This window comes from Chrysochloris asiatica, unplaced genomic scaffold (assembly GCF_000296735.1).
Source record: "Chrysochloris asiatica unplaced genomic scaffold, ChrAsi1.0 scaffold00220, whole genome shotgun sequence".
Taxonomy (NCBI): Eukaryota; Metazoa; Chordata; class Mammalia; order Afrosoricida; family Chrysochloridae; genus Chrysochloris; species Chrysochloris asiatica.
The window spans coordinates 3,896,780-3,920,236 of NW_006408738.1; the positions used below are offsets into that span (position 1 = coordinate 3,896,780).

Sequence of the window (23,457 nt, forward strand, 5' to 3'; positions counted from 1 at the left end):
GATGGAATGAATGTAAAACTAAAGTTCTCCCATGTAAACTCTCATATAATTCACAGTAAAACATAAAAAAACAAAATAAAATGAAAAAACAAATAACAAGCCTAGGACTCCGATTGGATTCCAGGTTAGCACAAATGGTTAAGCACTCAGCTGTTAGCCTGAAGTCCTGGGGTGGCACTCTAGGTTAATGTGCTGGACTGCAAAGTTGGTTTGAACCTCAAGGTCAGCAGCCACTTCTCGGAAACCCTGCACAGGGTCTCTATGGGTTGGAACCAGTTCAAGTAGCCAAAAGTCTGCAGATCCACCTTAACCCAGAGGTGCCTTGGAAGAAAGACCTGGCCATCTACTCCCCTACAATTAGCCTGTGGAGCACAGGTCTGCTCTGACGCACGGGGTCACCTCAGGGCAACTTGTTTGCTTTGCTTTTCTAAGTAGGTTTAGGGCATAGCCTGTTGGAATATATAATCAGGGACTCAAACCACAGACCTTTGGGTTTGCAGTGTAGTCCGTTAACTGTTTGCACCACTCAGGGACTACATTAAAGCCTACTTCCCAACAGGATGACATCCACGAGAATAAGACTGCAATACGATTTGGGGCGGAAAGAGAGAAGGCACACAATTCGATAAATACCACCTGGCTTTCAGCCTTGACCCTAAAGGGCTGCAGAAATCTCATAAAGGCATGTGAATGGGGGCAAGACCGCTGCTTACCGGGACTGGGGAAGAGCAGTAAGGAGGAAACAGGAATCTTGCTGGTCTCCCTAACTTTTTGCTAGCCCGGGCGTCTCACCAGGGCCAGAACAGACATGCAGCCTGAGGTGAGAACTGGAGGCTTAGTTTTAAATTGGTTTCTCAGCTCGAGAGGTGATCTTAGATTTGTATTTGATTTCAAACAGCTTAATAGTTTTTACTTGAATTAATCTCGTATGTTTGGAAATGGTGCACAAATGGATGCAGGCGTAACCATCTGTTGTTCTTGGCACTTGTTCACTTTCTTGGCAGGAACTAATCAAGGTGGACTTCATATTAGTTTCATGTTCTACTAACCTCTGCTTTTGACTTAAGACTTTTTTCAGTTGTTGCAAACGCATGGGTATTTTGCTGAACTATTGTTTACATGCCAAAAGTTGTTAGCACAGCACAGTGCTTTAATACCTTTTTAATTGTAGCTGTAACAGTGAGTTTTTTCAGTGATTAGTGAATAAAAGCAAGGTTTTAAGCTTTTTAAATAGATTATGTTTCCTACGTTTTTTTGGTAGAACACTCAGGAAGATGCTCGATCTAATTTGTGGTTTTTATAGATCACTATCCAACCATATGTATGCTTGTTTTTTAAAAATCATTATGATTTATTTTCAGATAGAATACTAATGGTAGTATATAAAAAAATTACATCTTTGTCAACTTTTGACCTTTCTTATAGCAAAGGAGAAGGCAAAGCCAGAAGACCCTCCTTCAGATGACGAGGTTCTCATTGTGTATGAACTAACCCCAACCCCCGAGCAGAAAGCCCTTGCAAGCAAACTTAAACTTCCCCCAACGTTCTTCTGCTATAAGAATAAACCAGATTATACCAGCGAGGAAGAAGATGACGGTAATTCTTTTGTTAGTTTAAAACTCGCTGGCCACATAGTCATTTAGTAAATGAGGGAATTGTTCCATACTCTGGATGTTAAGTCATGTCTGTTAGAAGTTTCCACTGCTGTCTGTGCAGCTTAATAACAACCCTAGGCGCATATGTGAGGAGTCAACGAATGTGACCTTCCGCAGCGCAGTGTTCAGTAAGCAGGCACTAGATAGGTAGCATATGCGCAGCAAGTGATTGGAGAGGACTGAAAGCAGTCAAAATTGTGTGGAGTGTTATAGGGGTTCTGAGAGGCCAGGGCTTAGCGAACATGGGATAGCATATTAGTCTTATAAGCATAGGAGTTGACCTGATGAAGAGTCAGGCCTGGGCTGTGGGCAGTACCGTGAGTTTCACTCCCTGTGCATGTGTTCACACAAGAGGAGAGCCCAGGGTGAAGCTCTGTAAGTAGGAGGCTGCATTAGGGCCCCAGAACTGGCCACACTAGTTGCTGCTTGGATGTGGGAAGTACGGAAAAGGATGCAGTTAGAAGTCTTTCTTAGGGTTCTGACTGGGAAACCCATAGATAACTGAAATTCTTTTATTTAACATAATCACTTCAACTTCAAGACGAAGATTTTGAAACAGCTGTGAAGAAATTGAATGGAAAACTGTATTTGTGTGACTCAGAAAAATGTAGGCCATCTGAAGAAGATCAAGCGGGTAAGCTAAGCTTAAATCCTTAATTATATGTATGTAATATTACCCCCACCCCCCGGGTTAAAGGCGCTTTTAATGTGTACCAAATTCTGTTTACTTAGGTAGTATGCCCACAGATATTTATAATATTTTTAAATGGTATTAGATAGAAATACTGTTTCCTAACGGTCTTTTTGCCTTTTTGCATTTACAACTCGTATCTGTAATTTATATAGATTACGTTGAGGATTATCCTTACAGAGTATTTCTATGACTTCTGCTTTTAACTTGCTTTCCTGTGTTTGTCCTGATTTTTCAGATAATGAGGAAGAATGTGTTATTGTTTGGGAAAAGAAACCAACACTTGAAGAGAAAGCAAAAGCAGATGCATTACAGCTCCCACCCACTTTTTTCTGTGGCTTGCGCAGTGACACCGAGGAGGACAGTGGAAATGGGGAAGACTTCCAATCAGAGTTCCAGAAAGTTCAGCAAGCTCAAGTAGGAACAGCTCTGTTGCTCTCCTTCTGGAAATAAAGTCTTTATTGATGCTGTAAACTTTAGAATGTGCTTACCAAATGTCTAACCCAACCCACTGTCACTGAATGGATTCCAGTTCTCAGGGACCCTTGTATAGGGCTTCTGAGACGAAACTTTCTGGGAGCAGTCTCAATTTTCTCCCACAGAAGGGCTGGTGGGTTTGAACTGCTTCCCTTGTGGTTAGCAGCCCAGTCCATGACCCAGTATGTTACCAAGGCTCCCACTAATAATGACTGGTGGCTTTCAAAGGGATTAGATCCCCCTAGGTCAGGGATCTATCAGTAACTATGGCCAGGAGAGAGTCTTGTTCTATCAACAGGACGATAAAGGCTCATTCCTCGGTAGATACTGGATTTTAGGGGCTAAGGAGTAGTGTGGACTATATGTTATAGTAATAAGCCACATTGTTATAATAAATTATAACCCTAAGAAAGGTACTAACTAGTTCATGTTTAGTGCAAATGAGCTTATTGTGGAATTTTTTGTTCTTTTCAGTTTTTAAATTCCCATTTGGTTCTTTTTTTTATGCTTTCTATTTCTTTGTTGAGAACTGTCTTTTCATTAATTTCAGAGTATTTGCCCTTTCTGTTTGGAACCTTGTTTTGATAGCTTCATTCAAGTTCTTTTTTGATCATTCCAGTAACTGTGTCCTTGGCCCTCTTGCTAGAGAGAGCTGGCTTCGAGTAGACCTTTTCTGACTGTACCATTGGCAGTTCCAGGATTTCGGGGAAAATCCCCACAGGATTCTCACCACAGGATTATCTGTAGAGCCCTGTGATTCTTAGACGATTTCTTTGTATCCACCCTTTTCAGAGTTTTCTGATGCTAGTTGTAAATTCTGTTCAGGTGTTTAAAGGAGTGGGCGAGATTAGGTTTGAGTGTGCTTGCTCCATCTGTTCCAAAAATGAAATCCCTCAATTTCTTTTAAAATCCAGAAGTCAGCTCTTAATAGGATAGTAATTTGCGCCTTCTGCTTTGCAGAAATCACACAGTGAGCAGCTGACTGGAGTCCCTGAAGTGACCAGCATGGCTGTTGGTGTGTGTCCAGGTGGGGCTGGAGGCACGCTTCTGCTGTCCTGTCAATCTAAAGAACCTGATTCCACGACCAACCTTGTTAGTGCAGCATCTCTTTGTTCTGGAACTGAGGAAAACCCTGTGGATTTGTCTACTAAAAAGGAACCTGCTACAGAGTCTACAAACCAAGGTAAAACTTGGTACATATTTACATAAACTTTGTAAACATGCATTTCATAAGGAACAACTATGAATTTGAGAAGCCTTTTTAAGCTTTTTAAGATAGATTTTAAAAATGACTTAAAACAACAACAACAGCATTTTAAAGGGGCATAAGAATGAGTAGTAGTAAGAAAAACAGTTCTCCTGCCTTGCTAACAAAAATAATAGACATCTGTTTGTACTGTTAGGGACTGTGGCTTCTGTGGCCATGACCTGTCCATCAGATCATAAAGGACAATGCTTTGCTTACATGAGAAATGTCTATTACAAATACGTTGTTTTTGAGTGCTGTTGAGTTGGTTCCGACTCATGGGTACCCTGTGTAGGGTTTCCAAGGAGTGACTGGATGAATTTAAACTGCCGACCATAATGTGCTGTTCGACCCACCTTGCTGTCCAGTACTTATCCCAGAGTGCCATGCCAGGGCTCCTTTTAGGTTATACAAGACCTTACTAAAGGAGAAACTGTGTAGTTTTCTATCTGGCTTTGTGCAGGTATATTATGCTTTTGATATAGTATTCATTGGGAATAGCTCTTACAAGCTTAATAGTATATAGTACTGAAGGTCAGACAGATAGGTTTTGCAACTTCAAAGAAGTCACCAAAAGGTTTTCTTCTTTTTTTTTTCTTTAACTGGTATTGTACAAGTTCTTACTCATGTCTCCCTGGGTCTTGGGTAAAATTTTAATCTTAACATAAACACAATGAAATGCTACATTGTTGGTTTCTTTTACCAGTAGAAAGCAAACCAGTTGTCTTTGGGTTTGGAAACAGCCCGGGACTATCATTTGCAGACTTGGCTTCCACTACTTCTGGGGAGTTTGCTTTTGGTTCTAAAGGTAAGCTCAAGAGGATCGATTTGAATGGTTATGTTGTATTATTTTTAACATTTATTAAAACAACCTGAAATGTGTTCTCATTTCCTGTAAAGTATGCTGATAGTTAACTCACGAAGAAGTTGAAGTAGAGAAGTTGTAAACAGGTGTTCGGGGTGCGGTGGCAGATTTGACCTCTTTAAGGGCATTTTGGATTCAAAGGTTACATTCCTAAGGTGATAAAAGGAGAGCTAAGTCTCAGGGTACTGTGTTTGTTTTAAGAACCAGTTTCATTTCTGAAAGTTGTCTATTAGGGCGTTTACTTTAGGCAGAGACTTTCTTTGTGTGTCCACGTGTGTGAGTGTGCGCCGTGCTCACATGAGGAAAACGTGCAAGAATATTACCCACGCTTTGACTGCAAGTGTTTGTGGTATTGTGGGAAATTAAATGTGTTGATAAAGTAATCTAAGAAGGAACAAAAGGCTTATAAAAATGATAACACTGTTTAAATACCCTGACTTATTTATCAGATAAAAATTTCCAGTGGGCAAATACTGGGGCAGCTGTTTTTGGAACACAGTCAACCAATAAAGTTGGTGAAGATGAAGATGGTAGTGATGAAGATGTTGTTCATAATGAAGATATTCATTTTGAGCCAATAGTGTCATTACCAGAGGTAAATATTACAAAATGAAAATCTTAAATCATTTCTCATTTTAAGTTTAAAACCTGTACAATTCGTAATCTGAAATGTAAGCTCTGTGCTTATTAGAAATTTTTTGATGTTTACATATCCGAGGGGCCTTCAAGAAGTTTGAAAAATTGTATTAGCTTATTTTAATTCCATTTTTCCATGAACTTTTTAAAGCACCCTCGGAAAAGTTTCTTGATAAATTCTATTGATGTTATTGTCTAGAACTAAAAGAATTCTTTCAGATATTGTTAGAATGTAATGTTTGTTTTCGTAGCATGATACTTGGGGCAAAAGAAATCTTGTATTTGCCAAACAAGAAAAAAAGAGGGGTGGGGGTGAGGAAGGCTTCCTGTTTCCTGTGTTACCTGGGATTGAGGTCTGAAGCCATGACGAATTCTGTGGTTGGAGGGCTTCTGTTTTTTTTTTAAGCTTTTATTGTGGATTGAGTGAAAGTTTGCAGGGCAGATCAGCAGTTTTACGTTCAACAAATCATACACCTTGTTTCATTACAATGATTATAACCCCCTCCATGTACCATCAGTTAACAGTATTTCTCTCTGTATTCACTTTAGCTTTTTTTTTTTTCAAACACTCAGACATATATAATAATTTAAACCACCAAAGGGCACATTCTACAAGTCTGCCTCCTGGCCACCAGCTCTCAGTCCCTCTCTTCCCATGAATCTAGGAGTCCTCAGCTGCTCCCTGTCTCCATGTTCTCATCTCTGCCTCTATCTCTGGTGTCGCTGCTTCTCTGGATAAGGTCCTGCATTCTGCTTGTGCTCTTCTACCTTGATAGTCCTCGGGTCCTCTGGTTCTGGACTGTAAGATTAACTCCTTCCCTGTTTTTGTGCAAAACTTCTATCTTTACAGTTGTGACAGTCGCCATTAGTCATGATGAGAATTACTCACTATTGAATCGTAAGAATCTTATCCCCATCTCTTTTTACCAGACCCATCTAGACAAGATGAAAACTATTCAGTAGGGACTCTTATCTTCAACCACACACTCTTAAACTAAACTCCCTTTTGAAACCTTGTAAGCCAGTCACTTCGTGCCGTTATTGCCCCCTCATTTTAGGTAGCCAATGTCTAAGTTGCCCATCCCTATCTACCCTGTATACAGAGGAGATAGTATTGATACTTGATGTGAACACTCGTTTCCTCTGTTGGTATTTTGAGCTACTACCTCCATGAGTATAGGTCAAGTTCATCAAATTGTAACAATTTACCCTTGTTTCCTGTATCAAAAATTTTATTATTTTTTTAATCTTCCTCTAGTTGAGTTCTGATTATCAAGCCATCAAGGCTAAGTCAAATGGGTACTTGTGCACCTCCCCTCACTTCACTCCCAGCTCTAGCCCTCTGTGGCTGTGTCCTTGTCCATGGGCTCAGGTGTCACCATACTTTGGACCAACCAGCCCTTCCTCTTCTCTTTCTCATCTCCAGGTCAATGGGAATGGAGGGCTTCTTATACTCTTCATACTGACTCAGAATTGTGTAACAGTTCCCCTACTTAATGGAACTCTATCTAGGAACCAGATGTCCTGTATCAGATTGCTTCTGGGTTTCTTTGAGTTCTTCTGTGACCTGGCTGTGGCGTCATAGTCTATGGACACTAGTTGATCTTCTCATTGACTGTCCATTGACGTATGTACCATTGGTTTTAAACTTCATTGGTCATATTCCAATATCATGCTGTTTTTATTCACCTTTGTGTCACAAATTGAAATGGATAATGATTATGCGTCCCCAAACTCAGGGAAGAGTAGAGAAATTCCTCAAAATCACCTCGGATGCTGCCTATTTTGGAATATGTAAACTGTTTATGGAATCGAGCACTAAGCTCTAACTCCTGAAGATGCAGCAAGTTCCCTAACCTGCTAGTGTGGCTGCCCGAAGGTTCCGCTACCTCTTGGAAGCTGGACTAATGCTTATGGGTGTCATCCTTGACCGTTTAAAAAGGTTTTCAATGAAAGAGGCATTTACTCTGCTGCTCATTATCAGTTTGGAAAGGCAGCATTATTAAGAATATCTTACAAATAAACCCAAAACCCCACCATTCAGTTGGTTCCCATTCGTAGTGACCCCCTGTAGGGTTTCTAAGATGTGACAGACACTCTTCCAGGAGAAGACAGAACTCAGACTCCTCGGGGCCCCAGTACTTGATGTACATCAGATGGATTCCTAGCCCTGGCCTTACCATGGATCGTTCACTAAAGTTCCAAGTCAGTACGAGGATTGTCAGTACTTTCAGGTGTTTGTAAGTTTTTACTGTGAACTGAGTGATTGTTTACCTGGGAGAATATCAGTTTTGTACCCATCCTGTCATATTTCGTTTCATTGCAATGATTACAGTCTCCTCCGTGCATCATCATTCTACAGTATTTGCTTCCATTTCCTCTGTTTGTCTTTGGTCTGGGAGGGTGGGGAGGGGAGATGTACACAAAAACACTCAGGAATATGCCATTATTTAAACAACGAAAGGGCACATTCTGCAAAGCCTGCCTCCTGGCTGCCAGCTCAGTCCCTCTCTGTCCATGAGTCTGGAGTCCTCAGCTGCTCCCTCTCTCCATGACCTCATTTCTGCCTCCATCTATGGTGTCGCTGCTTCTCTGGACAGGATTCCGTATTCTGTGCGTGCTTTTCTCCCTCGATGGTCCTAAGGTCTTGTGTTTCTGGACTGTAAGATTAATTATGCCTCTGTTTTTGTTACAGAATTTCTACCTTTACTTTTGTGATAGTCGCAGTTAGTCATGATAATGATTACCAAGACTTTTTAAAGAGTAAAATCTTATATAATTTGTACCTTTGAAATTTGTTATCAACAGCAGCATTTCAATTGTTCCTCTGCTATTATAGGTAGAAGTAAAATCTGGAGAAGAAGATGAAGAAATTTTATTTAAGGAGAGAGCCAAGCTCTATCGTTGGGATCGAGATGCCAGTCAGTGGAAAGAACGTGGCGTTGGGGATATAAAGATTCTTTGGCACACGATGAAGAATTATCACCGAATCTTAATGAGAAGAGACCAGGTGTTTAAAGTGTGTGCAAACCATGTTATTACCAAAACAATGGAACTGAAACCCTTAAATGCTTCCAATAATGCTTTAGTCTGGACTGCTTCAGATTATGCCGGTAAGTTTCTAAATTCCGACACAGTTTTTCAGCATCCGGCATGAGCACATGAGACCATTTACAAGGACTCAATGCTAAGGTTCCTGCCTTTTTTTTTTTCTCTCCCCACCAATAGATGGAGAACCAAAAGTGGAGCAGCTCGCAGTGAGATTCAAAACCAAAGAAATGGCAGATGGTTTTAAAAAAAAAATTGAAGAATGTCAACAGAATTTATTGAAACTTCACAAAGGACAGGTATCACTTCCAGCAGAATTATCCAAGGAAACAAATCCTGTGGTATTTTTTGATGTTTGTGCAGATGAGGAACCTCTTGGACGTGTAATCATGGAATTATTTTCCAACATTGTTCCTCGCACCGCTGAGAATTTCAGAGCATTGTGCACTGGAGAGAAGGGCTTTGGCTTCAAGAACTCCATTTTCCACAGAATAATTCCAGATTTTGTTTGCCAAGTAAGTATGAAACCTGTATATTAATGAACTGAAGACTAGAGTGTACCACACAAACTTGGGAAAGTTGGATTTCAGTGGGTGTTACCAACACCCACTGCCCTACCATTCCCCTCTAGTAACGTTCAGCCTGACATGGTTTATGTGTTGGTTGCCATCCCTTGGGAAAATTGAGGGTGGGAGAAAAACTGCTGCGCTTTTTATCTTCTATATCAAATGAATAATTTTTATTTTTCAAATTGCATTCTTACAGTTAGATTTTTAGGATTATTCTATAGTGATGAGTTCTTGTGTGTTTTACTCAGCTCTCCTACTAATTGGACTCTTTTTCAGGGGGGCGATATTACCAAACATGATGGAACAGGAGGACGGTCCATTTATGGAGATAACTTTGAAGATGAAAATTTTTATGTGAAACATACTGGTCCTGGCTTACTCGCAATGGCCAATCGGGGCCGGGATACTAATAATTCTCAGTTTTTCATAACATTGAAAAAAGCAGAACATTTGGACTTTAAGCATGTAGTGTTTGGGTTTGTTAAGGAAGGCATGGATACTGTGAAAAAGATGGAATCGTTCGGCTCTCCTAAAGGGTTGGTTAGGCGAAGAATTCGTATCACAGAATGTGGACAGATATAAAATCATTGTTTCTCCTAGTCAGTTTTATCTGTATCAACAGTTAAATTGAAGCTTAGCTGTTACAATATGGTAATTATGTTCAGCTTTGAATATGGACGTTTCCAATGTACAAATGTAAAATTGCAGCTTATAGCTGTTGGCATTTTGTAATGTGTTATAACAGAACTTGCATGGTGGGAAATAAAAGTTTAAACACTGGTGTTCTTCAGGTGTACTTGTGTTTATGGACTCCTGACATATTTGTAGTAAAAGTAGAAGATTAATCTTGTTAAAAGCAATAGACCACCTCAAACTATCAAAGAATATGATATATGCAATTTAATTTTCATCGCTTTGAAGATACTTGGATTTCATGCATGGATAGACTTACCTTTTGAATAAAGGGACCACAACTTGAATTTTTATTTTTATTTTTTTAGATTTGAAATATATTTGGTAATGTAATATTTGCGTGCTCATTTCTGCATAGAGTGACTTGGCTGGGAGCCCCAGAGGCCAGAGACTGATCCAAAGTATACTTCTACAGCCCCCGTACCTGTGGTGTAGTCAGACGTGAGCTTTTAAAGTAGGGCTCCTTCATGGTGATCAGATGCAGCTTCCTGTGCCCTGTCAAGGAGAGTTGTAGTCACATTTTACACAAAGTGACAGTTTCTTTTGAGATTTTATTTTGTCTTTTAAACTTCGGTCATCTGTTTTCATTACTTCAGAAACTGCAACTTGGTTCTGATAAAAGAACTTAATTTTTTCTCTCTTGAAGTTATTGTGATAAAATATGAATATTTTTAAAAGGTTGATATGTTGTTTGGTTAAAGATTTGCTTTATACTAGACTGTTGCAGTGCCGTTTTCTGGTGAATTTTGTAGCAGAAATAAAGTGTCATTGATAACAGAGACATTTACAACGTTCATTACTCGTGCATTTAGTTATTTGTTTACACATTCTAGTTGCAGGCGTAAAGGAAGGAGGACTAGTAGAGATTCCTAACACTGCCGTCGAATTCCTAGAGCTTTCACGTCTCATATCCATGGAACGGTGTATCTGGAAATGGCTCCTCTCTAAGTAATTAAACTGGAGCACACAACATGGTATAGAGTAGTTCTCCAAGTTAATACATGTTCCCTCTATGTCCTTTAATGTTATGTAAATTTACTCTCATGTACAAATGACTGAACCAACTTCTATCCACATCAAAACCTAAACTTACTGCATCAAGTGGTCTCTGACTGAGCAAGCCTATATGTGATTTCTGAGATTAAATCTTTACAGAAACAGACAGCTGCAGCTTTTTCCTACAGTGCAGCTGGTGGGTTTGAACTGTCAACCTTGCAGTTCGCAGTCCAGTGAACGCCCAAGCCGTACACTCAGCAGATCCCTCACAGTGCCTTCACTTGCCGCCATGACATGGCTCTGGGAGTCTTCTTGTTCTGGTTCCCAACTGCACACAGCCCCTTATGGTTTGAGAGACTGCAGCTTCATGGGAACAGACCATCTCGTCTTTATTTCACAGAGCAGCTGGTGGGTTTGAACTGGTGGACTTTGCAGTTCGCGGTCCAGGACTTGACTCACTGCGCAGGGCTTTTTCTTGCACTAAAGTAAGACTGACCAAGAGCTGTCTGCATCTGTTCCAACGGAACACACAAATTGAACTAAGACACCTAGGAACTGATCTCATGCCTAACTCGGGCACTGTCATCTACCCTCCTGTGTATTTCACAGTGAAATCACTGCATTTTGTTCAGTGAGCAGAATTTTATTCACTGTTTCTTAAGGATTTGGACGTGGGATGCCCTATACACAAAATGAGGGGAGGGATGCTTGGTTTGTGTAGATAATGAGTATTGAATTGTCATCACCTTAAAGCCACTTGACTACAAAGCTAGCCATCTACGAAGTGTACGTCTACCCTAAGTGTACCAACTGAACTACTTGAACCTTAAAAGAGGACCGTGTACCTCATACATGCGTACTTCTTTTCAGTTGGTTTCTTTTGGAAACCTATGTAGTATAAGCTGATGAAAAGTGTTAGAGCTTTTTAGTTTTTTTGGTTGCCCTGTCATTATTTTAGAATACGGTCCAAGTAAATGAAAGTGCATTGTAAGAGGTTTGTTAACACTGGTTTCTATACTATCCTAAAGAATTCATTATGAATCGAAAAACTTTAAACTACTTTGACCCAAAGTTTCATGCAAATGACATGTAAAAGTACACTTGTTAGGGTTCCAGAGATGCATACGTTAGGTCATACTCTATTCGTTGAATCCTACGTTCTTTATTAAAAATTGTAAAAGCCTTGAACTAAATTAGAGAGGCCTCTGTCACCTTCAGGATTGGATTGTGATTTCTCTAACTTGCCATCCAAACACTGGTGGGGTATAAACCCGAACAGAAAAAGCTCTATTCAGTGTACATAAAGGGGCTCCAAAAAGTTTGTGGAAAAGTGGAATGAAAAGATAACAGGATGTATCCATGAACATTTTGAAACAGACCTCGTAGAATAAATTATTTGTACACTTTAAGGTTTAAATAATTTTGAGAAATAGCTGTGTTATTAAGATGTTGATCTTAATAAATTTGGGTATTTGAAGAGCTTTCAAAATAATCCAGTGAATTTAGAAGTTCGTCTAGACACGTACTTACAAGTATTATAATAATGTAGTTGAATTGAGAAAATCAGAGTTTTGCAGTCGTTTCCCTCAATCAGCATGGGACACATGTTTTTACGTTGCTATAGCATGCCAAGTGCTTTGGCCACAGCGCCACCAGGCCTGCTAGGCTAAAGCACTTAGCGGTTCACCAGGTCGGTAGTTGGAAGCCACCAGCTACTTCATTGTCTGCTGTTTAAAAGATTCCCACCCCTGGAAACCGGATGCACTGTGCAGTGTGAAGAGCTGTAAACAATGTTCTCAGGGAGTTTACACGCTAATTAATATTTAAATATGTCCCAGGTCAAAGGCAGGGAAAAGTGAGGCAGTCATCTTTGCTGTTTCTACTTACATGTTGAGTTTTAAAAATTTCTCATCTGTTAACACTAACAATGATAGTGGTTGTGTCTGGTTTTAGAAGCAGGTGGATTGGGTCTGTAGGCAGCGCCAGCCAGGGTTGGTGCATCCTGGGCGATGTGTACCGGCCCGAGGCGCTCACCACGCTATCCGAACCGCTTCTGGCTCCTTGGAACACCCGTAGGCTAATTCAGCTGAGTGAGAGAAAAGCATAAGTTTATGAGTCTTAAATAACAGGCACAAGGCAGGAGCCACGCAATCAGGGCCACAGTGCACGCGGTCTGCAGTGCAGGCTCCAAACCCGTCGCTGTTTGGCGACACACTGGTTCAATCCCACCCTTCGGGCGGCTGGGTTCGTTGTCCTGGTGGCGCGGCGGGCTAATGCGCTGGGCCGCAAAGTCGGTTTGAGCCGCAAGGCGAGCGGTTCAAGCCCCACAGCCGCTCCTCGGAAACCCTCCGCAGGGTTGCTAGGCTGGCGGCACTTAGCAACGGCCACCCCACGCGCACCACGCTACGGCGCAGCCTCACAGGCCCGTGCGGGCCCGCCAGATACCCAGGACGCTCTGCGTCTGACGCACTCCGCCGGCGAGCTCCGCCCCTGCCGTACGCTCCGCCGCTGCTCTGGGCACTTCGCGGTGGCGGCAGGGCGTCATGGAGCCTAGGGTGGTCAAGCCCCCGGGTCAAGATCTCGCCGTGGAGCGCCTCAAAAGCCTCTACGGACTTGGGGGCAGCTGCTGCGAAGAGGTGAGGCCTTTTCCTGCCTGCGCGGTAACGCCTCTCCGGGCCGCCGACCCTGGAGAAGCCCCTCCGATCGAGCCGGCCGCGGTGGTCTCAACGGCGTCGGCGCCTTGCGTGCGGGACCCCGGTGACCGTGCATGGCTAAGAGAAAGCCGTTACTCTGGCCACATGGTGTTATCGCCTCCGACCCAGCGACCCCAGTGTGCGGTTCCGAGGAGCGGCTGGGGGGACCTGAACCGCCGACCTTGATGTCTGCAGTCGGTGCTAGGAAAGCAGAGAAACCTCCAAATGCGCGCACTCCTGGGGGTGGTGGGGCCCGGGGACCCGGAACCGGCTCCCGGTTATGCAGTGCAGGCAGCGCTGTCGGGATGCAGGAGATACCTGTGTGTAGCCTTCCAGACCCTTTCTCCGCAGTGTAGCTCGTCTGTGCTCCTCAGGAGACCCTGCCGAGCTCCCCTTCCAGCTCAGCCGGCTCCCCGAGCTGCCCTCTGCAAGCAGAGCCCTGGAAGCCACTGTGTATCTTTGCACCTTTCGTTTTCAAGGCGCCCTGCCAACAGCTTAGAGACCAGTGCGTAACTGAAACTGATGTCTTCAGCCATCCACGGACCGACCGCAGAGGCGTGTTAAACACGGTGTGTTGGGGATAAACTCGTATGAACGGGAACCCTAGTTGTTGTTAAGTGCCATCAAGTCGATTCGGAACCCTACTAGCAGTATTTTTTTTTTTTTAAACGTTTTTATTGTGAATTCAGTGCAAGTTTACAGGGCAGATCATCAGTTTTACGTTCAACAAATGATATACTTGATTTCATTACAATGATTATTAATCCCCTCCATGTACCATCGGCTCACAGCATTTCTTTCTATTCATTTCAGCTCCTTTTTTTTAAACACTCAGACATATATAATAATTTAAACCATCAAAGGGCGCATTCTGCAATACTGCCTATTGGCCACCAGCTCTCAGTCCCTCTCTTCACATGAATTTAGTGTCCACAACGTAACTATACTGTTTGACTTAGCCTTGTAGGAGGGGGTTTCAAAAAGTTCATGGAAAAATAGAATGAAAAGATAATGGAATTTCCCTATGAATTTTTTAAAGCACCTTTATATATAGGAGAAACAAGTTTCTATCAGAAAAGGATTCCCTCACCAGAACTTTATTTTTCCAATGTACTTTATGTTGTTGAGAATACTCACAGCAGTTTCTGCGTTGTCACTTCAGTGACACTGACTGATGGCCCTTTTTTGAGTTGTTCCTCATAAGCATACACTCACTGCCTGACTGTTACCACTTTGATAAGAGTTCTTACAGCGCATAATGCTTAAGGCAGACTGTTTTGTAACCATAACTGTTAAAGGTTCATGTTTCTACAAAGCTTGACATGGCATGGTAGGAAGTATGTTTGACCTTTTATTGACCCTAGTAAGTAAGGAGCTCTGGTAGCGTAGTCCTTACGAATAGGGCTGCGAACCTTAAGATCAGCGGTTCAAAACTACCAACTGCTCCGTGGGAGAAAGATGAGGCTTCCTACTCCTGTAAAGATTTACACCCTCGGAAACCCTGTACAGGGTCGCTATGGGTCGGCGGTTCAAAACTACCAACTGCTCCGTGGGAGAAAGATGAGTCTTTCTACTCCCGTAAAGATTTACACCCTCGGAAACCCTGTACAGGGTCGCTATGGGTCGGAACCGACTTGACGGCATTTAACAACAACAGTAAGTAAATACTTGAGTGGAGTCAAGAAAAACTCAATTCCGTGTTAGAGCTGCTCATTTTGAAAATGTATAATTTCCTGTAAAGTCATAAGAAAACCACCATGAACTCCTTGCTCTCTTGTCCTGATTGGCCAGTTCACATTTGGTCATATTTGTTTTGGCATTCTTTCTCATTTTTTCCCCAAACTGTTGGAGGTGATTTACAGATTTTCCTCGGGCTCCTCTTCCTTATATTCGAGGGGACTTTAAAACCTCTGTGGAAAATTCCATTATCTTTCATTCAATTTTCCCATCAAGTTTGTGTAGCCCTGCCATATAAATACTAATACATGTTCTCCCTAAGAATAAAGACATTTTCTTAGAAAACCATGATAAAATGATCTGGAAATTTAACATTGACACAAAGCTTGTTGAATTTGTAAGGCGCTGCCTGTCGAATTGGTACTGGACTGCTAACCACAAGGTTGGTAGTTCAAACCTAATAGTGACTTCTTGGCACTATAAGCACTTAGCAGGCATTCACATTTTACCTCAGTGTTTGTAGACATTTTCCCCCTGGTCTGGATCCAGTCCAAGCATGCATGCTGCATTTTGTCTCTTTTGCTCCCTTTAATGTGAAACACTATTTAAGTCTTGCTTTGTCTCCAATATGGCACAAGCTTACCAGACTGTTCCTCAGGTTCCCTTTGTCCAGTGGCTACTTTCTGATTCGATTCACGTGATGCATTTTGGCAGCTGCGCTGTATGAGTTATGCGTGACCTCTGTTCATCAGGAGGGACCTGATGGTGGCTTGTCCTGTTACTGTGATGCTAACTGTCATCACTTGGGTGAGGTTGTGCCCACCAGGTTTCTCTCGGGTAACCTTTGGAATGACTCTGTAATTTGTAGGGAACTGTTGTGAGACGAGATGGCTTCTTATTATATGAATTTAAGTTTTTTGTTTGTTTTTTCCCTTTAGTATGAGTTTTCAAATTTTGATCAGGCTAAATGCAAAAGGAGATCTTTACCCTACTCAGGTAAGCCTATAGACTGTATTCTATATTTGGAGATTTTGACAAATTTAATTTGAGAGAGAAAAGGAACTTTTAGAAAAGATTAACTTCTTCACATACCTTGTGATACTAAACTTTTTTCACTTGGTTAATGAAATAATTATACTAAATGGTTGGTGGTTTTTTTTTTTCAAATGTGATGTTAAAACATCACTTTAAACAGCAAAGTGAATTGTTTTCATGTTTTGATTACGTTATTTCTTCCTTTGGAGATGTTAGAAGTTCAATTAAATTGGATAAAGAGAACTATTTGCTATTTTTCAAGGAATACAGTTATCCAAATGATCAGACTGCAAAGCCTTTTGAACTGCAAGGTCCGTGGTTCAAGCTCACTATCTGCTCCTCGGTAACCCTTTACAGGGTCGCTATGGGTTGGAATCAACTGATGGCACTTCACAACAACAACAATTGTTATACTAGAGGTTTGTTGTTGTTGTTGTGTGCCGTGGAGTCGGTTCCGACTCACAGCGACCCTGCACAGGGTTTCCAAGGCTGTAAATCTTTACGGGAGCAGAAAGCCTCATCTTTCTCCCACGGAATATCTAGTAGTTCGAACTGACCCTGAGGTTCGCAGCCCGATTCAAAACCACTACAGTCCCACAGCTCCTTTATACTAGAGGAGGAACCTCAGATACATGTGTTTGAGAAGATTATACTGTGGAATTGAGTGAGCAGCACACACATGTGCTAATCCATGACTCAGTGTTTCATTTTTATCCGATTAATGGAACATTCTAGAAATATGAGGGGTCTTCAGAAGTTCATGGAACTATTTCGTTGTGTTTTAATTTCATTTGTACACAAACTTTTTTGAGCCCCTGGTATGTATAGCTATGTTAATGTGTATTAACTACTAATCTATTGATCTATTTTTATGTCTTAGGTGATTTTTTTGCTTAGTAAATATAATAATTAAACTTTGGATAATTGTAGCAGAAAGAGTAGTTGGTGTTGTTAGTTGTGGTGATGTGCCGTGGAGTTGGTTCCGACTCATAGCGACACTGTACAGGGTTTCCGAGGCTATAAATCTTTACAGGAGCAGAAAGCCTCATTTTTCTCCCGCGGAGCAGCTGGTAGTTTCGAACTGCTGACCGTGAGGTTAGCAGCCCGACTTGTAACCACTACACTACCGGAGCTCCTTGAAAGAGTAGTTAGCATCTTTAAAAGTTCATCATGAATTGGCTTAGAGATTTTCTTTTCGTTTTTCACTTCAAAGGTTAACCATTTTGGATTGTGAAACATAAATAATTTCTTGATGTTTGCTTTGGTGGGTTACGGCAACTCATTAGATCAATGAATCTATTGTCAACTGAAGTTATTTGATTTGAAGAACGTTCTTCTGAAACAGTCTTTTAATGTGAAAAGAATATTCTAGATGTTACTGAGTCTTTCAAAAGTATCAAATTAAAATTGTGCTTTAGTAATGGAATGTGCCCTAGTATGCCCAGCATTATGAAGTTTTAATAAAAGGTGTTGTGTGCCTTCGAGTTGATTCCTACTCATAGTGACCCTGTATACGGTGTGCAAGAGTGGCTGCTGGGTTTGAATTGCCGACCTTGCGATTACCAGTCCAGTGCTTATCCTACAGTGCCATATCAGGGTTCTATTAAAAAGTACAGCTCATTAGATTTTTTTAAGAGTGAAGATGTGTTGGAGTCGAGTTCCTACATTTAAAAAGTATTCCTTAGTTTCTTATCACTTTTTAATATTTTAATAAATAAAAGAAGTACCACTTTTTCTTTTATTCATTGAACTTAAATACAGGCTGAGTCCATTAAGCAGATGTTTGAGGCCTGACAAGGTGGTCTCTCCTGGTTAGGTGGAAAGGAGGCTGGATTGTGAGTTTTAGTCTTCCCACTTGCTAGCTGTGCTACTTGGGAAAATGTATATAACGTCTCTGGTCCTCAGGTCTCTGACCCATAGATAGAGTTCACGATACCTGGTTTGCTTACGTCACAGGATTATTGCCCGGTTCAGATAAGATAATGGATGGGAAAGCGTTTCGTTACCTGTGAGTGTCAGGTCCACTCAGACTCATGGCCCCTCTGTGTGGGGTACCAAGGCTGCCAATCTTTATGTGAGAAGACAGTCTCATCTTTCTTCCATGGAGCTGCTAGTGGGTTTGAACTGCTGACCTGTGCTTAGCCTCCGTCACCGCCAGGGCTCCTTGCTCTATCACTGTATGATTTGATAGCTCTTTCTGTAAGCTTGCAGTCCAGTTAGGGAGGCACGTGGATACGACACCACTAGGTTACGCTGCTGGCTTATCTTCGGAGCCTAGAATCTGACCCCTAGTCTACGCTCGCAATGTGTAACCGCTCATACTTTCTGTTTGTTGACAGATGATTTGGATATCTACTCATCTGGAGATAAAGTCGGTTCATCATCAAGGTTGTATTCTGATGAAGGAAAACATTTGCCAACACCTCGTTGTAGTTCTTTCAAGCACTTAAATATGAATTGGTAAAATAGCCCTGAATTTTTCCTGTTGGCTCTCCCTTCAGTATCTCAGAATCACTGAGATAGCAGAAAGAGCACCTTGTATACATGGGTTTGCTGTTCGCTAAAAGAAAGTACAAAATTGTAATAAAAGTTCATTGTTGTTGTTAAGTGGGTTCCGACCCATAGCGACCCTGTATAGGGTTTCTGAGGAGCAGCTGGTGAGCTTGAACCACCGACCTTGCAGTTCAAACGACTTTGCAGTCTGATGCATTAGCCCACAGCGCCACACTCGGTATCGACTGTGTGTCGAGCGGAGTGGTGAGCATTGTACAAGGAGGCTTCAAAAAGTTCATAGGAAAATGAAAATAGCAGATGATGAACCGTTTCCACACATCTGTGAAGCCCCTCTTGTTTTAGGTAGTGGGGAGATGAATGAAGAGGGTCTGTGGAGATTGTAGCTACAGATGAAGAACTGTGTAACGTGGTGGTGGGCTGTTCTTAGAGGGAGGGGGACTTTCTACTGGGAAAACCTATATCAAAACAGTGGGAGTAAGATTAAAGTTGTAAACTGAAGTTTGTTAAATGTCAAAACTCGGTGGCAGACCAGCAGTGGTGGTGGTTAAGTGCCGTGGAGTCGGTTCCGACTCATAGCCACCCTGTACAGGGTTTCCAAGGCTGTAAATCTTTACAGGAGCAGAAAGCCTCATCTTTCTCCTGAGGAACTGCTGGTGGTTTCGAACTGCTGACCTTGTGCTTCACAGCCCGATTCATAACCACTACGCTACCAGAGCTCCTTACCTCAGAGGTTAGGAGATGAGAAAATATGAACGTTTTCAAGAGTTCAGTGACAGCTAGTGGTGCTGTAGTGTGATCACTGGAGGGAAAGGTCAGCTTGAACTGCGAGGTCGGCGGTTCAAACCCCCCAGCCGCTCCTCAGAAACCCTACATGTGGTCGCTCTGAGTCAGATTCAGCTCTGTTATTTATTAGGTGTGAGGTGTCGTTGAGTTGCGGCTGACTCCTAGTGACCTTGTATAGCGTTGCCAAGGCTGGAAATCTTTATGGGAGCGGACAGCATAGTCTCTCCTATGGAGCAGTCATGGACTTGAACTACTGACCTTTGGGTTAGCATCCAGTTGTCCTACAGTGCCGCTAGTGCTCCCACACGCAGCTCCGTGGAGTTCTAAATTAGCCCATTGATTCAGGTAGGGAGTTCCCGGGATCAGTGGCCAGTTAGTCTTCACATTCTTGCACACTAGTTTCTATTTTCCTGAGAGTATGTGAAGAACAGTTTTATCCTTTAAAATGCTGTAGAAATCTAGATTGCAGTGATGGAATATGTTTTTAAAGCCTAGATGACGAACTGGATTCTTTCCATGATTTGAAGCAACGGGAGACTGAAGAGTCAGTGGAGAGCGAACGAAGAGTTAGTGCCTCCAAAGTGTCCAGGAAGTCTTATAAAGGAATAGAGAAAGGTAAATCAGTGTTTACTTCAGGAAGTCTTGTAAAGGAATGGTGGTGGTGGTGGTTATGTGCTGTGGAGTCAGAACCGACTCATAGCGACTCTATACAGGGTGTTCGAGGCTATAAATCTTTACGGGAGCAGAACGCCTCATCTTTCTCCCGCGGAACCGCTGGTAAGTTTTGAACTGCCAACCTTGAGGTTAGCAGCCTGATTCGTAACCACTACGCTACCAGAGCTCCTTAGGGAAGGAATAGAAAAAATTTAATCAGTGTTTACTTCGGGAAGTTTTGTAAAGAAATAGAAATAGGTAAATCAGTGTTTACTTCAGGAAGTTGTGTAAAGCAATTGTTGTTGTTAAGTGCCTTTGAGTCGGTTCCAACCCAGAACGACCCTGTATAGGGTTTCCAAGGAGCAGCTGGTGAGCTGGAACCTCCAACCTTGCAGTTCAAACAGCTTTGCAGTCTGGCTCATTAGCCCACAGCACCACACCAGGACTCCTTTGTAAAGAAATAAAGGTAAATCAGTGTTTACTTCAGGAAGTCTTGGAAAGGAACAGTAAGGTAAAGCGAGTGTTCACTTCAGGAGAATCATGAAAAAGATGTACTTTGTCAAACCTAGTACATAACCGACTTCCCGTGGTCCTGGCTCTGGTTCTGAGGAGTCTGTGGAGCTCCGTGTGAGGTGGGGCCCTGGAGTGACAGGCAGAGCACTGAAGGGGTCTTTTTCCTTCTAAGGACATTTGTTGAACTGAATGAAGTGAAACTTTTTTCTTTTTCAAATAATTTGCATATTTACAAAACTTTGACTCCTCCAGGACCCAGGTACAGAGTGTGCAGATACAGGTGGGGGATGTAATAAAGAGACCCCCCTCTCCTTAAAGCCAGGGCTCCCGGGAGGCTAATACAAATGACGACAACTGTGAGCTAGCATTTCCCATCCTCGGTGTTGGCAGCGAGCAGATAACGGCAGCACACTGATGGCTGGGGTGTGAAACACCAGGAATTCCTAGCCACTGCTATTGGAAGTCTGAGTCAGTACTGGGGAGATTATTTTAGAAATTAATACTTGGAAAAGAATTTGGCATTATAAGTAAAACTGAACCTGTGTGTAAATCCTCCAGCCCAGCAATGTTGCTCCTGCTTATGTAAACCCTGGAGAAACTTTGGAACGTGTGTACCAGGAGCTGTGTATACAAAAACTTAGCGTTTGTATAGCCAAAATGTACAAATACCCATTTATAGTAGAAAGTTGTCATGTATTTATAAAATAGGATAAAGCTGTAGAAATGTGTGAACCCATGATGTTTACATCAACATGGGTAGATTTCAGAAAACCTTTAAAGGAGGAAGTTACAGAAATTACATAATTATATGATTCTATAATTATAGAAGTTCTATAAAATTTAAAAAGCAAACAAAATGAAACAAGGCCTTTTTTCCCCAGATACATTCATAAAGTGGTAAAAAGTAAAAAATAAGGCACTGTTAACACTGTATCGTGTTACTGATTAATTAGGAGAGAGAGGGAAAGGTTGTCAGGAATTTCTGAGGTATGGTTAACATTTTGTTTCTTGGCCTAGATAGTTAATACATGGGTGTTTTCTTATCCTTTATTTTGAAATAACTTCAGATTTACAGCCAAGTTACAAAAAGAGTGTAATGGATTCCTTTATACCATTCTGCCAGATTTGATACTCGTCAACATTTAACCACATTTCTTCTCTTTTTATATAAAACTTTTAATTTTTTAAAAACACAGCAATTCATATGTCTTCTTGAAGATTACTGTTTAAGAATATTTAAAACTATAAATTGATGATGTTTATACTTACATTTTTCTTAGCAGTTCCCCAATCACCTGATGTAACCTTAAATTCAAGAGCCTGGAATGAGTGCTATAGTGATACCAGCGCATCTCCCCTGAAAGCTGTTAGGTGTCCGACAGTGAAAGGCCCCAACAAGCAGGGTTCACTCCCGCATCATGTCCTTCGGATCTATGATGAGCTATTTCACATACATCAGAAACTGCAGGTGGGATTTCAGAAGTCTTTGTTTTCAGCATCAAACATTTTCTAAAGTTTGACTGTAAGGTATTTGACATTAATCATTTTAGATGTGAGTCAGGTATGGTCGGTTCTGACTCATAGCAACCCTTTATAGGGTTTCCAAGTAGCAGCTGGTGGGTTTGAACAGCTAGTCCTTGTGGTTCACAGTCCAGTGCCGACCCACAGTACCACCAGAGAAGTCCAAAGGTAAGTAAGGTTAGGACTTAGCAAACTGCTGATGGGAACCATTGAGGAAGGCAATGTAGTGCTGAGAGGAAAATAGAAGCAGTGCTATGTTTATGTGTGGAGATGTGTGTCTCAGGTGTCAGGCTAGCTGGCATTTTAGGTTTATTATCCTCCCATCTTTGCTTAGGACATTTTAAAAAATTGGCCGACGAGGGGTTCTTTTTGAAAGAGGTATTCTGTCTAGGTGCATTGTCTTAAATACCTGTGTATAAGAAGTCTGTTTGTCGGTTCCTTCCAAAATTAACTCTGGACATTGGTCCCTTTATGTCCTTGGGAACTTTTTTCCTCTGGATGGTTTAATTCTGATCTTTATCAACCATCCACTAGGTGGGAGTACAGAAGGAAACAAGTTGGTATAATTCATAATTTCTATGAAATTCTTCGAGTTGGAGACACATACATATAAAAATCAGTGTCTCATATGTTGTCAAAATAATAATTGTGATAATACCGTATTATTTCAGACGAAGGGGAAAGTTGAGGCTGGGGGAAAGACAGGCCAATTCATGACTGGAAGGTAGAATTTAGAAAAATGCAGGCGCAGAATGGGAGGTGACCTGAGAGGAGTGGTTGTCAGATTCTGCTTTACCAACCTGTTGGGAAATGAAAACAGTGACAAGTAAGAGAGTCTCTGCCAGGTTTAATGGAAGAGTGATGGAGACAAAAACATGCTAGTTTAGAATGGTAACATTTTTATGATACTAGGAGTAATTAGAGTTACAATGCTCTGTCTGTCATCTACAGCAGAGACAATCAAGATAGAAACATTGAGGGACAAATGGAACACAGAGCATGAATGGGACTGACTCTCTGTGGGTTCCTCTGTGGTCTCTTTCTGTCTCACGGTTATCATTCCAAACCCAAGTCAAACACACTGCCATTGAGTGTTTATCGACTCATGTTGTGAAACTGTTAAAGTCGAATCACTTCTGCCTCATAGCAGCCCTGCATAGGATTTCCAGGGAGTGGCTGGTTGGTTTGAAC

General features: G+C 41.8%; 2 protein-coding genes and 1 pseudogene across 3 annotated transcripts in view; 2 read left to right on the top strand and 1 right to left on the bottom strand.

Moving 5' to 3' along the window:
• Positions 1 to 9,769, top strand: part of RANBP2 (RAN binding protein 2) — a 96,956-nt gene extending 87,187 nt beyond the window's left edge. For both annotated transcript variants that reach the window (XM_006873036.1, XM_006873037.1), the window contains 9 exons: positions 1,426 to 1,596; positions 2,197 to 2,289; positions 2,585 to 2,763; positions 3,784 to 4,006; positions 4,776 to 4,877; positions 5,384 to 5,529; positions 8,410 to 8,683; positions 8,799 to 9,133; positions 9,464 to 9,769. In XM_006873036.1, the coding sequence (XP_006873098.1) occupies positions 1,426 to 1,596; positions 2,197 to 2,289; positions 2,585 to 2,763; positions 3,784 to 4,006; positions 4,776 to 4,877; positions 5,384 to 5,529; positions 8,410 to 8,683; positions 8,799 to 9,133; positions 9,464 to 9,769 (1,829 nt within the window). The remainder of the gene's footprint in view (positions 1 to 1,425; positions 1,597 to 2,196; positions 2,290 to 2,584; positions 2,764 to 3,783; positions 4,007 to 4,775; positions 4,878 to 5,383; positions 5,530 to 8,409; positions 8,684 to 8,798; positions 9,134 to 9,463) is intronic.
• Positions 9,770 to 13,419: 3,650 nt separating this feature from the next.
• CCDC138 (coiled-coil domain containing 138) overlaps positions 13,420 to 23,457 on the top strand; it is a 98,875-nt gene continuing 88,837 nt past the window's right edge. Inside the window, exons 1-5 of the mRNA XM_006873045.1 lie at positions 13,420 to 13,512; positions 16,185 to 16,242; positions 18,621 to 18,741; positions 20,069 to 20,193; positions 22,029 to 22,213. Coding sequence (XP_006873107.1) covers positions 13,420 to 13,512; positions 16,185 to 16,242; positions 18,621 to 18,741; positions 20,069 to 20,193; positions 22,029 to 22,213 — 582 coding nt within the window. The remainder of the gene's footprint in view (positions 13,513 to 16,184; positions 16,243 to 18,620; positions 18,742 to 20,068; positions 20,194 to 22,028; positions 22,214 to 23,457) is intronic.
• Positions 22,445 to 23,457, bottom strand: part of LOC102828990 — a 7,725-nt pseudogene continuing 6,712 nt past the window's right edge.